Here is a 17,954-nt window from a genome sequence, read left to right as displayed (position 1 = left end):
CAATGTTAAAAAAAATTAAATAAAAAGGAACCAACAAGTTGCTACCAAAATCTTCCACCATAATAGTGTCTCAGTTAACTCTAAGGGTGCATTGACGGTGCACGACGCCCAATCCATTTAGACCGGGAACGTTCGTTCATTCGAAACCAGAGCATTTAGTCATTCTGTCCGATTTTCAGGGCATTTACAGGTCACCTGCGGTTCATTTTAGGGCATTGACAGGTAATTTCCTGTTGAGTTTGAGTCACTGCCTATTCATTTGGGTGATTCCCAGGTCACTTCCTGTTCTGCAACTCAAAATAAACAGGAAGTGACCCATAAAATATCCAAAAATCAACAGGAAGTAACTGAACATCAACAGGTAACTGACCTTAAATGACCCCAAAATTAACTCATTGCCTGGTATTGGCTGCCTCTGACCGCCATAGACGCTCAATCCGTTTGAAGTGGGAGGGATGGCAGCGAATGAACGAAAGTTCATTCGCTGCCACCCTCCCACTTCAAATGGATTGGACGTCTACTAGTGACAAACTCATTCCAATTCACAGCAGAAACTTGTTTTTCTGTTGATTATTTGTTTGTAGAATATCCTAGAATGATTTCCTGACCAATGTATCAATAATCGTTGTATCGCCGTATCGTCAGATCATCGTTATCGTGAGCTTTGTATCGCAAATTGTATCGTATCGTGAGGTACCAAGAGGTTCCCACTCCTAATTTGAACATTAAGTCTTTTAACTGGCGCTAGAAAGTACCAGGATAGCAAGATGTAGCGAAAAGTTAAGAAGTTGGCGGCGGGGTTCAGTTGAATGCTGAAATGGTCTAATTAGCATCACCCCGATCTCTGTTGCGTATGGAAAATGATAATTGCAAACATCTAAAAAGAAAAATTGACTATTGACCTGAATATTAGTTGCATGTAAATGTGGCCACTACGTTGTACTCTCAAAGGCAAAACTGACAATAAGCTTAGTTCGTGCTTAAGTTATCAGTGTGCGGATTTATTTTACAGTGGGGCAAATAAGTATTTAGTTAACCACCAATTGTGCAAGTTCTCCTACTTGAAACGATTAGAGAGGCCTGTAATTGTCAACATGGGTAAACCTCAACCATGAGAGACAGATTGTGGAAAAAAAAACAGAAAATCACATTGTTTGATTTTTTAAAGTTTTTTTTTTCCAAATTAGAGTGGAAAATAAGTATTTGGTCACCTACAAACAAGCAAGACTTCTGGCTGTCAAAGAGGTCTAACTTCTTCTAACGAGGTCTAACAAGGCTCAACTCTTTACCTGTATTAATGGCACCTGTTTTAACTCATTGTCGGTATAAAAGACACCTGTCCACAACCTCAGTCAGTCACACTCCAAACTCCACTGTGGCCAAGACCAAAGAGTTGTCGAAGGACACCACAGACAAAATTGTAGACCTGCACCAGGCTGGGAAGACTGAATCTGCAATAGGTAAAACGCTGGGTGTAAAGAAATCTCCCTCGTTCTGGGGCTCCATGCAAGATCTCACCCCGTGGTGTCAAAATGATAACAAGAACGGTGAGCAAAAATCCCAGAACCACACGGGGGGACCTAGTGAATGACCTACAGAGAGCTGGGACCAAAGTAACAAAGACTACTATCACAATGCACCGCCAGGGACTCAAAATCCTGCACTGCCAGATGTGTCCCCCTGCTGAAGCCAGTACACGTCCAGGTCCGTCTGCGGTTCGCTAGAGAGCATTTGGATGATCCAGAAGAGAACTGGGAGAATTGGTTATGGTCAGATGAAACCAAAATACAACTTTTTGGTAGAAACACAGGTTCTCGTGTTTGGAGGAGAAAGAATACTAAATTGCATCCGAAGAACACCATACCCACTGTGAAGCATGGGGGTGGAAACATCATGTTTTGGGTCTGTTTTTCTGCAAAGGGACCAGCACGATTGATCTGTGTAAAGGAAAGAATGAATGGGGCTATGTATCGAGAGATTTGGAGTGAAAATCTCCTTCCATCAGCAAAGGCATTGAAGATGAGACGTGGCTGGGTCTTTCAGCATGACAATGATCCCAAACACACAGCCAGGGTAACAAAGGAGTGGCTTCGTAAGAAGCATTTCAAGGTCCTGGAGTGGCCTAGCCAGTCTCCAGATCTCAACCCCATAGAAAATCTGTGGAGGGCGTTGAAAGTCCGTGATGCCCAACGACAGCCTTAAAACATCACTGCTCTAGAGAAGATCTGCATGGATGAATGGGCCAAAATACCAGCAACAGTGTGTGAAAAGCTTGTGAAGAGTTACATAAAACGTTTGGCCTCCGTTATTGCCAACAAAGGGTACATAACAAAGTATTGAGATGAACTTTTGGTATTGACCAAATACTTATTTTCCACCATGATTTGCAAATGAATTCTTTAAAAATCAAACAATGTGATTTTCTGTTTTTTTTCTTCCACATTCTGTCTCTCATGGTTGAGGTTTACCCATGTTGACAATTACAGGGCTCTCTAATATTTTCAAGAGGGAGAGCTTGCACAATTAGTGGTTAACTAAATACTTATTTGCCCCACTGTACCTACTCGTATCTTATCGATTTATGTGGGGTTCTATCGTTGTAGTTGTCACATCTCCTAGCTTTTAGTTTCAAGACCAAGCAAGTCCCACGTACAGTAGTTCTAAAATCCCCCCCCACCTCTGCAGACTTTTGAAATCCCTGCGAGCGGACACCTGACTCACAGCAGCCAGTCGACGGCGATGAGAAGGCTGATATCTTGCGTAGGGAGGCCCACGGCCGTCAGGATCAGCAGCATCGTGACCAATCCGGCGCTGGGAATACTGGCCGCTCCCACGCTGGCTAGGGTGGCCGTCATGCTGGGACGAGAAAGGACAACTTACTTGCATGTTTCTGTCTTTCGTGTCAGCTCCAACATTCATTGGCAAACAAACGACATTTGCAAAGCTGACAGTCAGCAACACGTCGCATATTTACGACGGTCTCTCGGCCGCAAGAGACAATACAGTATTTCGAGGTTAGGCTTCAGCGGTTATGCTGCCATTGATCAAATAGTTGCACACACACTGAGAATCATTTGTCGGTGCGACCGCGACTGCTCCGTCTCCAAACAGAAGTTTGCCATGACTGAGAAACTTTACGAACAAGTGGACTTGTTGCACTTTCTTCTCCGTATGTCAATCGCGAGCGCTCGTTGTTTTCCTCAAGGACTCCTGAATCAATTTGACCAGCGCCAACGTCGTGTTTTTGACTCGAGCGACATGAAAGCGGGGCCGATTTTAAAAAGCGACTTAACTGCAGACAGATGCGGCGGCCAGTAAAATATTGGGCTTATTCCACCATGCCAGGCTGACAGACCACAGACAACAAAGCGCACACAGAGAATGCTGGGAGCCAGTGGAACGGCCAAAACCTCCGCTGGGAATCTATTATATGCAAATGTAAAACACACACGCACGCACACGCAGCACCCAAACAATGCTGCTAGGAAAACAACAACAATAAGTGGATAATTTAATTTGCCATATTTCTACATGGATTACAGTACTTGGTAATGTGTCACATCTGCTAGAGACGTTTGATTATTTTGGCCAAGCTTTCTTTTGTGCCATTTTTTAACACAAATTGTGGATTTTCCATGACAGTTCTGATGGAGAGCCTCCCAAAAATTAGTGTAATGTGTTTCAAGCCTTGGCAGAGTTCAGCTTTATAGTGGGTGTGGTTGTGTCTCAAATTAGATTCTAAAACAAAGAAGTTGTTTATGCGATTACATTTATTTTATTCTTAGAAATTTTGGAGGTTCCAAATGAAAAAGATTGGGTTTCCATCACCGTCAATGGCACTGAAACTTGAAACCATCCCAGTTCAAATGGATTGGAAGGTTATCACCAGGGTTGCCAACTCCCTGAAATAAACTAAGGGACACTCCATTGGTAAAGCCGGCTGGCCTGATAACTGTTAATCTTTATTTGTTTTGGGTTTTTTTGTATGTGAAAAGTTTTTTTTTTTTTTTAATTATCATTATAATATTACAATAATTTTACTCAAAACTGAATTAATTAGGTACTAGGGGTGTAACGGTACACAAAAATCTCGGTTCGGTACGTACCTCGGTTTTAAGGTCACGGTTCGGTTCATTTTCGGTACAGTAAGAAAACAAAATGCAAAATATAAATGTGCTAGTTGTTTATTACACACCTTTGTGCTTTCAACAATAGGAACATTAGCCTATACAAAGCTAGAATTCTGCTCAAAAAGTAGCGGGTATTTAAAGATAATCCAGCAACAATTTGCCTTTCAGACCCAGCGTATTGGTCAGCTTTCTTTCTGAAAGAAAGAAGAAAAAAGAAGTCCTGTGCTAAAGAGAAAAGCAATCCCAATGACAAAGATTTTAACATGTATTTTACAAATGAAATGCCTCAATGAATCATTTTTTCCCCTTATGAACGGTTTTAAAAAACTTTATTGGTGGATTTTCTCAAAGCACCACACAAAAATTAATAAATTTAATTGTGTAAGCAGGATCTGTGTATTATTCTTATTATTTAATTACTGGTGTTTTAGCTCATTTCAATTCATTTTATTTAAATGGGCTATTATTTATTCTATTGTGTGTATACATTTTACAAATGTGATGTGGTATTCATTTACAGTATATTGTATATTTTATGCTGTATAACTTTAGTTCTTATTTGAATATTAGTTCCTACTTGTTTTGTTGTGGTAGGAGGGTTTTGTATTGAACACGGGACCGTGTTGGTTATTATTATAGCAGAGAAGACAGCAGTAAATCAACAAAGACAAGTCAACTGCTCCCTGATCTACTACTCAAGAGATCTGATGGACTCAAAAAGTGGGTTACGATTGCATATTCGTTTGAAAATCGACCGGATCCACCGTATTTTTACAAGAGTGACTTCCGGTGTGCCCGATCCTAGCTACCGGTAGTAGTATTGACGCAGGAGGGTCGCGTCTCGCGTCAAATAATAAATGCCGTTCTTTTTGCGTGCGTCGTGTTGAGCCGCTTCTGGGACGCGTCTAACACGCGGCCGCACTGCGACTGCTGTGCATTGGCTGATTGACTTTAACGTCCGCGTTTCACTGCGTTGTCACGGCGGCCATGTTGTCGCGCCGTTGACGTTTCTGGGTTATACTGTCCTACCGTGTTGGTCCTCATTATAGCAGAGAAGACGGAGTAAATAAAATCTACACAAAGAAACTGTGACCCGATCGACTCACAGCCTCGAAAAGTAAGGGTTACATTATGTCAGAAACTCGTTTGGTACGCCTCTGTTCCGAACTGAGCACCACGTACCGAAACGGTTCAATACAAATACATGTACCGTTACACCCTTATTAGGTACATATTAGAGTGATATAAGCACATGAAAAATAATAATTATCAGCAATGTATTTTTAATACAAAAAAAATACCAGAATAAAATAACATCTGTCATGCTAAATTTAAAACTGTATAATTTAACCTTTAAAGTCCTGAGCCTTTTTTTGCGTGTGTATGTGTTTTTGGCCGTTTTTTTTTTTTTTTAATACTTTTTTAAAAAGTGCAAACATTAACGCAGAGGTAAACATTTTCTTTTTTTAACAACTTAGGTTCATTCAAAGTTCCCTTAGCAATAACAGGGTCGCAAATGATTACTCCAAATATAATGTAGAAAAGCAAACCAAAATGACAGAACACAAAATTACATAATAATAATAATACAAAAAGTGAAACTAAAGTACAGAGATGAGCAAGAAAAAAAACGAACATCATTTTGAACATGCTTTTTACTCTTGCTTCACTCAAACCTCTTATTTCCCACTTTTATGTTGTCTTCCGTTTTCTTCATGGTACACTACAATACCTCCTCGACCAATGAGATGAACGGGATTGTTGTTGTTCCGTCAGCTCATTGGTCAGAAAGCAGGAGAGGTGGGGTATTACGCTCCCCTATATATTCTTGAAAAGCACCATACCAGTAGGCATGTGCCGGTATGGTATTATAACGGTATGGTAACTTTAAGCCAAAATATCCTGGTTTCACAGTATTGCAATCACAGTATTGCAATTACAGCTCTAAAATGTGCAAAACATATTATGATATTGAAACATAAGTACAGTGGTACCTCTACATATAAAGTTAATTCGTTCCAGGACCTTGTTCGTAAGTCAAAATGGTCGTATGTCGAGCAGGATTTTCCCATAAGAATACATTATAATTCCATTAATTCGTTCCACAGCCCAAAAACCTACAATAAATCCTGAAAAAATACGTCTGTTACTATGGCAAATAGCAATTACAAAGAGCAAAACAAATAAATTATGAATAAAAATCTGAATAACAATTATATAATAATAGTAATAATGATAATAATAATACCTGTAATAATGTAAAGAGTCGAGTTCTAACGTGGTGGACTTTTTTTTGCTGTACCTGAACGCAGCGCGGGGCTGACGTGACTTTACTTTCAGTTTTGATTCTGGCGTCAACGGCAGCAGACACTAGACGAGTTGATGGAATAAATGATTAGAAACCTGACGATGCTGGCGATTTCTTTGGCGATGTTACCACAATAAGAAATGTCACCTTAACTTATAAAGACTGGCGAACGGAGGAGAACCGCCGGCCGAGATCAACATTCTACGGCCATATTGTCGACCCAGTTCATAGATGCACACGCCATGCTTATATTTTCCTATCATTCACATCTTCATTTCTGTTAGGTTTTGTGTTGGTTCCCTCCTAGTGTGTCCCTGTGATGCCCCATTGATTTCACCTGTTGTGCCTGCTCTTAGTGTATCCTCCAACTTGCTTCCTCCTGTGCTCACCTGTTCCTCGTTGTCTCGTTACCCCTTGTCTGCGTGTGTGTATATAAGCTCCCATTTTCTTTTCACTCCTTGTTGCGTCATCGTCAATGTCTATGTCTGTGTCAAAGTCAAGGTCCTGTCCAAGCTCTCGTGTACCCTCCGATAAAGTAAGTTTTGTTTGAACCTTGCCAGTTTGATCCCCAGTACTTTTGGTTGTACTTTGTGTTTTTGTTAGTTATTATTACAAGGTTTTTTTGAGATCACCACCACCTGCCTGGCTGCTTTTTGTTTCCCTGCATTTGGATCCACACCACCTGCCTGCCCGCGTATTCCTGACAATTTCAATGGTAAGCGTCACCTTTTCTTTTTTTTTCTCCACCTGCGCTAACCGTTTTGGATCCAGTGTTGATTTGTCTCACAAGAAAATCAGCCGTGCGTCCGTCTTCCTGCAAAACAAAGAAACTGCGGCGCTGTCAAAAATCGTCGCCTTTCGAGCATGTCGTCGGATATAAAAAGAAATGGTGAATGAAATTTTATGTCGGATGTCGAAAAGATCGTGTGTCGAAGCGATCGTATGTCGAAGTACCACTGTATAATGTTAAGTTAAAATAAATGTAAAAAAACAACATAATATTCTAAATAAAAATAAAATAAATGCAGTCCTAAAGCTACAGCTCAACATTATTACCATCAGAACAAAAATAATTGAATTAATTTCCATAAAAAGCACATGTGTATGACTCGTATCATGTTTACATTATTCACACACTCTTTCTCAACACAGAGAGTTGCCAGGGAGAAACACCACCTTTTACCACCGCTAGACACACTAGACATGCTTGAGTTAACTCTCATAGCAGGTGGGAAACATTCATGACAGTGTTGTTCTAACCTTTAATTTGGTATAAATGCGAAATCATATTGGAGATAATGCCTCCTCGGCAGCCACCCTCTGCAAACGTGTTTTACATGTCGGTTGGCCCTTCTCCTCTAAGCCGCGGCTGTCTGTAACTTTTTTGGTAGCCATAGTATTCCCATACCAGCGATTTCGTTTTCATCGATGGGGGAAAAAGTTCAGGAGTTTCACTTCCTCCATCCATCGTGTAGCACAGCTGACTCACTCACACTGAGCAACAACCGCTGGGGGAAGGTTGAGCCTTACAGCTGCACGCGAGGGATTTCTCTATGCATTTTTGTGACAAAAAAAAAAAAAAAAAGCTAATACCTTACGGACGGTATGACGGAAAATTTTTGTGGTTTTAAAACCTTGACATTTTCATACCACAGTATACATTAAAATCGGTAATCAGCACATGTCTACATACCAGTATTAGTTCGTTCTGCAAATACAACACTATTTTCGATTTTTATAATATGGGATAAAGCTCTTGTAAGCTTAATTCGGGACGCGTACTTTTGTTTTTGAATACCGGGCGATTACCTTTTTCAAAGCACGGTTGGCAACACTAGTTATCGCTTAAGCTAACCCAGAAAAAAATGAGTTTGCACAACAATTTGCATTACAAGCAGTGTTGTAATCTTACTTTAAAAAAGTAATTAATTACAGTTACAAATTACTTCTCCCAAAAAGTAATTGAGTTAGTAACTCAGTTACATGAATGTAAGAGTAATTAGTTACTCGGCAAAGTAACTGGTGTTACCTTTCATGTGTTTTTTTTTCATTCCAAAAAAAGAAACATAGGTCACACTATGTGAAGTTCAAAGGGTTTTTGTGACAATTTGCCCTAGCCCAATTCTTTACCTTAAACTTAACTGGACACAGGGGTATTGCGGGTATTGCGATAACTAGATAATCTACAGTAGTAACCGTTGCTATGTTTGGAAGTCATTTAATGTTGTGACTCAACCGTTAAAGTTGTTAAAATTGCTCCCGTTATTGCATTAGTTCCCTTCTGTCCACTTTTGACATGTGAAAGTTTTAAAACAGTTTCATCACTTAAAGAGTCAAGATTTTCCCGATTTAGGAGAATTTCAGATAAAAAGTTACTTAGGTTTGCTAGGAAGGTTCTCAACAAGAGAGCCTTCCTGAAAAGTCTACTGCTTTAAGATGGCAGCTGTTAACCAACACCGGCGAGTCTATCATTTTGCATCTAGTTTTCTATACATGTGATATCTACTGTAGCATCATGTGGGCGTAGTTTGTAGGCTATCGGCTACAGTCAGGTATTATTGGGGCCACCTAGCATCGCGTTTGCAACGGCGTCACAACTCCCTTCCCTCCACCCAAGATATGTCCAAAGTCCAAATGCGGCCCGTGGTCAAATTTCATCCGGCCCCCAGCCTCTGTCATGAAATCAATAACGTCTGGCCCACACACAGACTTAATAAATTGGTCAGCAGTACTGCTACCGGCATATGAAGTATCTTACACACTACATGCTGCTCCTCATTTACCCAGTAAAATGCAGCAACACTCTAAGAAACATAACCCTTTTGACCCTTTACTCCCAATTTTCTAAAATAGCGACAATCAACAACAACAACAAAAAGTTGACTGAGACGGCCGACGCGTCAAGGATAGGTGGAAATTGGATTTTTCTTTACTAAAATAAGCAACAACTGTCTGCCTCATTTGCAAAACGACAGTCGCTGTTTTTAAAGATTTCAATGTGAGGCGATATTACCAAACAAGACAAGCTGACATGTACGACAAGATACGTAGCGAGAAATTGAAGCAACTTGAAGCTAGTTTAATTTCACAGCAGTAGTATTTCGCAAGAGCCCGAGAGTTGAAAGAGAACGCCATAAAGGCTAGTTGCGAGATTGTTGAAATTATTGATTAAAAAAATAATAAAGCAAATGTGACACACAGAATGGCTAGGTAAAATTTGCTTAAATATATTGTTCTACATAAAGAACGTCAGCCAAGGTCAGACCCCCACATTTTTACCACACCAAATCTGGCCCCCTTTGCAAAAAGTTTGGACACCCCTGCTCCACCCCACTCCCGCTCTGCTCTCTCCGGAAGTCCATGTCTCTCACTTTTCTCACTTCGTTCAACCAACGTAGTAACGCACGCCGTTACATCCTCAGTAACGGTAATGGCATTGCAAAGATGAGAAAAGTTATTAATTAGATTACTCACTACCGAAAAAAATAACAACACTGATTACAAAATGTTATTTTTCAAGCTATTTTAGTTGGTCCTTTTGGGGTTCTTCTGCAGATGTGCAGTTTCTCATTAAGCCCCCGAACTTTTTTAATTTGGGCGTTTTACCCTGGAAACCGTCACGCAACTGCTTTTGTTTCAACCCAGCCATAAAAAGAAGCTGAGTAATTATATTTATTATTTGAAATGTCTGTCATTTTTAGCTTAGAATCATTAATTAAGGTCTAATATTTAGTTGAAAAAAAAAAAAAAAGAAAAAAAGAATGACTTTAAAATATTACTCACTTATTTTAAACTTTTAAACAAATTACGTCACAATGAAAAAAATGGTGTCTGTAAAAAGGTCACAGATATCTACCTCATGCTATCGCTTAACTGTATTTTTTTGTTAACGTCTCATTTTCCTCAATATTCTAGATTATAAACGATCGATCCAAACAAAGAAAAATTGATAAAAAAAAGTTTAAAAGGGTGATTACATGAAAGAGAAAATCTCAACCACTCCTCGATGTCCGCGATTTCTATATCGCGACCCTTGTTATATGACCATGTTTCACTCATAAAATCCCCCCAAAATCCGGCTGAGGCCATTCACAGCTGTGTCACACTCGGTGAAAAATGCTACATGGAATTTTTGGATCGAAAAGAGGTAAGTGCGCGATAATATCTCGTTAAAATCGTGGCGTCTCTAATCATGCTCTCTCATGCTCTCACCTCCAGTCAGGGTTTTGCTGTTTAAAAAAAAAAAGCAATTTTTTTTTTTTTTAAATGCCCACCTGTTCAAATTTTATCTTCCCCCAGAAAATTGAGATTTTAAGCTTTCCAATGATGTATCACACATGCATATAGAACAAATTTGAGTTTGGCCAAATTGGGGGTCTCAGAGCGGAATTTCAAGTCACCTGAGCGTTTTCCGCCATATAGCATATACAGTTGTGGTCAAAAGTTTACATACACTTGTGAAGAACATAATGTCATGGCTCTCTTGAGTTTCCAGTTATTTCTACAACTCTGATTTTTCTCCGATAGAGTGATTGGAACAGATACTTCTTTGTCACAAAAAACATTCATGAAGTTTGGTTCTTTTATGACTTTATTATGGGTGAACAGAAAAAGTGATCAAATCTGCTGGGTCAAAAATATACATACATGGACCTGAAAAAGCATTGACTTGAACAAGTCAGGAAAGTCACTTGGAGCCATTTCAAAGCAGCCGGAGGTCCCAAGAGCAAAAGTGCAAACAATTGTTTGTAAGTATAAAGTGCATGGCACTGTTTTGTCACTTCCACGATCAGGAAGAAAACGCAAGCTATCACCTGCTGCTGAGAGAAAATTGGTCAGGAGGGTGAAGATTCAACCGAGAATCACCAAAAAGCAGATCTGCCAAGAATTAGAAGCTGCTGGAACACAGGTGTCAGTGTCCACAGCCAAGCGTGTTTTGCATCTCCATGGACTGAAAGGCTGCCGTGCAAGAAGGAAGCCCTTGCTCCAAAAGCGGCACCTTAAGGCTTGACTGAAGTTTGCTGCTGATCACATGGACAAAGATAAGACCTTCTGGAGGAAAGTTCTGTGGTCAGACGAAACAAAAATCGAGCTGTTTGGCCACAATGCCCAGCAATATGTTTGGAGGAGAAAAGGTGAGGCCTTTAACCCCAAGTACACCATGCCTACCGTCAAGCACGGTGGTGGTAGTATTATGCTGTGGGGCTGTTTTGCTACCAATGGAACTGGTGCTTTACAGAGAGTAAATGGGATAATGAAGAAGGAGGATTACCTTCAAATTCTTCAAGATAACCTAACGTTATCAGCCCGAAGATTGGGTCTTGGGCGCAGTTGGGTGTTCCAACAGGACAATGACCCCAAACACACATCAAAAGTGGTAATGGAATGGCTAAATCAGGCTAGATTTAAGGTTTTCGAATGGCCTTCCCAAAGTCCTGACTTAAACCCCATTGAGAACTGTGGACAATGCTGAAGAAACAAGTCCATGTCAGAAAGCCATCAAATTTAACTGAACTGCACCAATTCTGTCAAGAGGAGTGGTCAAAAATTCAACCAGAAGCTTGCCAGAAGCTTGTGGATGGCTACCAAAAGCGCCTAATTGAAGTGAAAATGGCCAAGGGACATGTTACCAAATATTAGCGCTGCTGTATGTATATTTTTGACCCAGCAGATTTGATCACTTTTTTTCTGTTCACCCATAATAAAGTCATCAAAGAACCAAACTTCATGAATGGTTTTTGTGATAAAGAAGTATCTGTTCCAATCACTCTATCAGAGAAAAATCAGAGTTGTAGAAATAACTGGAAACTCAAGAGAGCCATGACATTATGTTCTTCACAAGTGTATGTAAACTTTTGACCACAACTGTAAAACATATACATATACACATACTGTATATATTTTTAAAAATAAATGTTGGCAAATTTTGAGGATTTTCTTAAACAAAACGTAGTTTATTTTTTAATATTAATTATCAGGTCAATATCTATCCATTTGTTTTCATTTTTCATATAAACCAATAACACGTCTACTGAATGTAGGTCTATCATTATTCTTTAAAAGAAAAGGGTCTTTTTTTTCCCAATGTAATTAGAATGGGGATCAATTATTAGCGGATTTTTGCCAGCCCAGATTTCCTCTTATCCCATGCTGTCCATTTGACATGTTTCAATCAGGGTTATGAATACTGTAATTGAATTTTTTTTCCCTTTTTTTTTTTGAATGAGGATTCCCCCTGACCTGACAGTGACGATCTGTCCGCCATCCAGCGTGATGTCATTCATCTGCGCGATGAAGATGGCCGCCACTGCCTCATAGAGGGCCGTGCCGTCCATGTTGATGGTGGCGCCGATCGGCAACACGAAGCGTGTCACTCGTTTGTCGATCTTCAAATTCTCCTCCAGGCAGCGGAACGTCACCGGCAAGGTCCCGGCGCTGAACATTCAGAAAAATAGATGGACAGGTGGTGACGTCAAGACTGGCACAGAGACAAAATCACGCACAAAGTCCAACGGGAGCGCGCCTCCTCCTGACAGCTGGCGATCCGCCGTGTGTATTAGAGGAATTTGATTCCCGGCTTGGGCTAAGCTGGGGTCGTAATATAATTAGAGGAAACCTTGATAGGATTTCCCATTTGGATGCAAGTCATGTGCCAAAATAACAGTTTGGAACTACTGGACTTCTCCGCTCTGTTTGTGGGGAAGTCATTTGTTGCCATTGATAGACATCCAGAATGATTAAGTTTCAGTGCCATTGACTGCGGTAGACGTTATATCCATTTTGAAAATGGATATAACGTCTATCGTCATCAATGTCAACCAATGAGTTACAGTGCTGGCCAAAAGTATTGGCACCCCTCCAATTCTGTCAAATAATGCTCAATTTGTCCCAGAAAATGATTGCAATTACAAATGCTTTGGTAGTAATATCTTCATTGATTTTGCTTGCAATGAAAAAACACAAAATTGAATGGAGAAAAAAAAAAATCATTATTATTTTTCACAAAACTCCAAAAATGGGCCACACAAAAGTATCGGCACCCTTTGAAAAATCATGAGATGCTTCTTTAATTTGTGTAATTAACAGCACCTGATACCTGTGGCACATAACAGGTGGTGGCAATGACTAAATCACACTTGCGGGCAGTTATAATGGATTAAAGTTGACTCAACCTCTGTCCTGTTTACTTTTGTGTACCACATTGAGCATGGAGAAACGAAAGAAGACCAAAAAACTGTCTGAGGACTTCAGAAGAAAAATTGTGAGGAAACATTGGCAATCTCAAGGCTACAAGTCCATCTCCAAAGACATGAATGTGCCTGTGTCTACCGTGCGCAGTGTCACCAATACGTGTAAAGGCCATGGCACTGTGGCTAACCTCCCTAGATGTGGACGGAAAAGAAAAGTTGAAAATTAAACGAAAGATTTAAATGACAGGTTGTGCGGATGGTGAATAAAGAACCTCGACTAACATCCAAAAGGGAAGGGTTCAAGCTGTCCCGCAGTCCGAGGGTACAACAGTGTGAACCTATACTATCCAATGGCGTCTGAATGAAAAGGGACTCTATGGTAGGATACCCAGGAAGACCCCACTTCCGACCCAGAGACATAAAAAAGCCAGGCTGGAGTTTGCCAAAACTTAACAGAGAAAGCCAAAAACGTTTTGGAAGAATCTTCTCTGTTCAGATGAGACAAAAGTAAAGCTTTTTGAGAAAAGGCATCAACATAGATTTTAGGCCTTCAAAGAAAAAAACACGGTCCCCACAGTCAAACATGGTGGAGGTTCCCTGATGTTTTGGAGTTGCTTTGCTACCTCTGGCACTGGACTGCTTGATCGTGTGCATGGCATTATGAATCCTGAAGACTAACAACAAATTTTGCTGCATAATGTGAGAAAGCTGGGTCTCCGTCAAAGGTCATTGGTCATCCAGCAGGACAATGACCCAAAACACACTTCAAAAAGCACTAGAAAACTAGGCTAGCACTAGGTTTGAGGGAAAGCACTGGAGACTTCTAAAGTGGCTAGCAATGAGTTTAGACCGGAATCCCATGGAACACCTGTGGTGAGATCTGAAAATGGCAGTTTGGAGACGGCACCCTTCAAATCTCAGAGACCTGGAGAAGTTGGCCAAAAAAATGGTCAAAATTCCAGCAGAGCATTGTGAGAAACTCATTGATGGATATCGGAAGCGGTTGTTCGCAGTTATTTTGTCTAAAGGTTGTGCTACCAAGCACTGTATTAGGGTGAGAGTGCCAATACTTTTGTCTGGCCCATCTGGAGTTTTGTGTAAAATGATAATGATTTTTTTTTTTCATTCTCTTTTGTGTTTTTTCATTGCATGCAAAATAAATGAAGATATTACCACCAAAGCATTTGTAATTGCAATCATTTTCTGGGAGAAATTGAGCATTATCCGACAGAATTGCAGGGGTGCCAATACTTTTGGCCAGTACTGTAACTAAATTCAAAATAATGATTATTAAAATCAGAATGGATGGATGGCCGCATATTTTACCTTACGGTTCCATTACTGTGTTCTTTCCATGAGTGTAATGTAATGTAATGGGTGTTTTCATTCCAAGGTCTGAAATGTTTTAAAAACAAAATGATTAAAAACATTTAAAATAGCTATTTTTAATCGCTTCATGCCAGGGATGTCAAATTCATTTTGGTTATCAGAGTTACGGTTTCTTTCGCTGGGCCATTATGGCTGCATTGAGACCACAGGTCTTAGTATACAATTCAGATTTTTTGTCATGTTTGTCTTTTTTGCGTGACCGTTCAGACTTCAGTCTTTTCTCATTAAGCCCGTTCAAGTATTAAGCATGCGCACTTTGCAGTCCACCATGCATTGAGCAAACTGACTTGCATGTGCAGAAGCATAATGAAAAAAAGGAGGTTAGAAAGGTGAATATTATCTTTTTATTTCTTTAAAAATGTTTATTTTTTTATACTTTTAGAAAAGGAAAAATGACATGAACTCAATGCACATAATTTTCCTTTTCACAAAATGACGCCACGGAACATAACTGGTGCCCGGGTCTTTAGTTTGACACTTGTGCTTTAGGTGAAATTGTGTTAAATGCAGGGGCGTTACCGGGGGCGGGGCTGGGCAGTGCCCACCCACGGACACGCTCTCTCCACCCAAAGAAAAATGGATGTAGTATTAACGGCCAGAGGCGTAGCAAGTGTCCCCAGGGGCCCTAGGCAACAAGCAACATAGGGCCCTTCGAGCGTGTGCAAATAAGGGGGACAGTTGGACTTGGAGCAATAGAAGAAAGAGTATCAACACAAAAATACCACCATCGGATGCGGAGGTATATACATTTGTGTGAAATCAGTAGTCAGATTGGCCCTACGACCCACCAAATTCAAATTATTCCGTAAAAAAACACTGATTGGTGGACTACCGACCGAAATGAGTATTAAAATTGCTAATAAAATCGTTTAGGATTATTTTAGATGCATATATGTTATATTTTTCTTATAAACTAATCAACGAGGAAAACGGTAGACCCATTAATAGACATTTTTGGAAAAATCACCATTTCTTTAAATAGTCACATGAATAATGAGGTGGCCTGTGAAAAACTACCTAAAACAACTCGGCATGGACTTGCTAGAGAGAACTTGTTGAGTCACTCTTTAAACAGTCATGTGGTATCAATAGCTGATTGGACTTTCTTAAACATGGAAAATCTTCGTGACATGGTTAGAGCAGATTGGGATTGATGACAGAATCATTACATAATCTGCCAAATGATTCCATGGTATTGAAACACTCCCTACACTTGTTGCTGCGACAGTGCGGTAAAGCTGAATGTGCTAAATCTGTTGACCCTCTGGGGGCCCCTGCTGGCTGAGGGCCCTAGGCAATTGCCTGGTTTGCCTAATGGGATGCGACGCCTCTGCTGACAGCAGTCTGGGCACCACTTTTGGTATCCCATTCAAATAGTACTGATGTGTTCTAAGTTTTAACCTTTGCGTTGTTATCTCCTCTTTCACCTTAAAAAAAAAAAGGAAATGTTGGTTTTGTTCCTAAAGGGCGCTACACACATTTACGCATATTTGGATTTGTTTTTTATTTTTTTAAAAACATTTTATCAAAGTTTTCACCAGTGTTCACCTGGCTGTTGAGTTTGGTGAGCTTTGAAGCATTCTGATGGGGTCAAAGTAGGGCTCAAAGCATTGGCGGGACAAAGAATGACTGCTAGGGGGGGCGCTACATCGTGTATTTGGAATTTGTCTTTACACGGTATCAAAGATTGCATCTGTCTTGATCTGCCTGCCGATTTTGGAGCATTTTGAAGCATTCTATGGGGGTCAAATTGAGCTCAAAGGGGCTGCAGAACAAAGAATAACTATAATAATTATAATAAAATCGAGGAACCACAATAGGTTACCTAAAAAAAACATTGTCAGCTGCATGTCCATACTGTTCAGTTATGGATGTGTTCTAAGTAAAATAAAATCAAACAAACTTTTATCTGTTTAGACCTAATCACAACAACAGTTATCTCAAGGAGAAAACAAAACGTTTTAAGGTGCAGTAGCCCCGGTGGATTTCGACCTACTTGAGCATTGTAGCTTTTTTTTTTTTTGCCTACCCCCCCAGGTAAGACGAATGCCCACCCACACCTGGCATCCTGGTAACACCACTGATTGAATGTGTACACAATATCATTTGGAATCGACACAAGGCCTTTGAATTGAATTATGGCTGACTGTGCATCGTGTTGTTTTCCAAATAATCTTTACCATATTGTATGGTGATGAAATTGTTGATTTAGTTCTTACCTACTGGCCGTTCCGAGCGCGGTGATCCATGCCTGGAAGATTCCAGAGTAGAAGGTAAAGGGGCTCTTGCGGGTGATACCAAAGAATATGGCGGGCAGGATGAGGCCCCCGTGGATGAGCAGGCCCACCATGACGGTCACCATGTACATGCCCAGCTGCCGTGCCATCACTTCCAGGTCCCCGATGGCAGCGATCTTGCCCGCGATCAGAGAGGCGATCCCCACTGGAGAGTACCTGCCGCACAAAAACACGTTCGTACTCAAAATTTCGTTTATTTCAACCAGTTTCTCAAATTGTCGTCCGGGTCAGCTGCCGTGGTGGTTGTTTTCTCCGAAGCGTGCCGCACGCACTCTGATGGATGTCTTCCTCGGAAGATGCGTGTTTTTGTATACACAGGCGTCTGTGTTTAGCTGCCGGCTAATGTGTTTACACAGCGCGAGTGATGCGAACATGCACGCTTCCTCTGGTGACCAGCTGCATATCTTGGACATTTTTTGTGTGTCACGCCCCACTCTTCTTTATGAAGTTAAGTACAAATACACTGGTACATCGACTTTGAAGTTTCATTCCTTCTGTGACCCAACTCCTACGATATTTTCTTGCCACTTCATTTGGTGTTTGCTGTCATTTTCTGACAAAACCACCATTTTATTATGTTTTTAGCTCGCACTGTATTGAGTGAAAGCTTGCCAAGAACGTGTAACTTTAAGGGGCGTGG

At 40.5% G+C, this 17,954-nt stretch overlaps 1 protein-coding gene across 2 annotated transcripts in view; it reads right to left on the bottom strand.

The window, feature by feature from the left end:
- slc1a9 (solute carrier family 1 member 9) overlaps nucleotides 1–17,954 on the bottom strand; it is a 57,805-nt gene that overhangs the window by 13,382 nt on the left and 26,469 nt on the right. For both annotated transcript variants that reach the window (XM_057817431.1, XM_057817430.1), the window contains exons 6-8: nucleotides 17,237–17,470; nucleotides 12,679–12,873; nucleotides 2,722–2,856 (exon numbers count right to left, since the gene is read on the bottom strand). In XM_057817431.1, the coding sequence (XP_057673414.1) occupies nucleotides 2,722–2,856; nucleotides 12,679–12,873; nucleotides 17,237–17,470 (564 nt within the window). The remainder of the gene's footprint in view (nucleotides 1–2,721; nucleotides 2,857–12,678; nucleotides 12,874–17,236; nucleotides 17,471–17,954) is intronic.

The sequence above is a fragment of the Corythoichthys intestinalis genome, chromosome 16 (assembly GCF_030265065.1).
Source record: "Corythoichthys intestinalis isolate RoL2023-P3 chromosome 16, ASM3026506v1, whole genome shotgun sequence".
In the NCBI taxonomy this organism is placed as follows: Eukaryota; Metazoa; Chordata; class Actinopteri; order Syngnathiformes; family Syngnathidae; genus Corythoichthys; species Corythoichthys intestinalis.
Note: the sequence above shows the minus strand (reverse complement) of the source record. Positions and strands in the feature narration are given on the sequence as shown.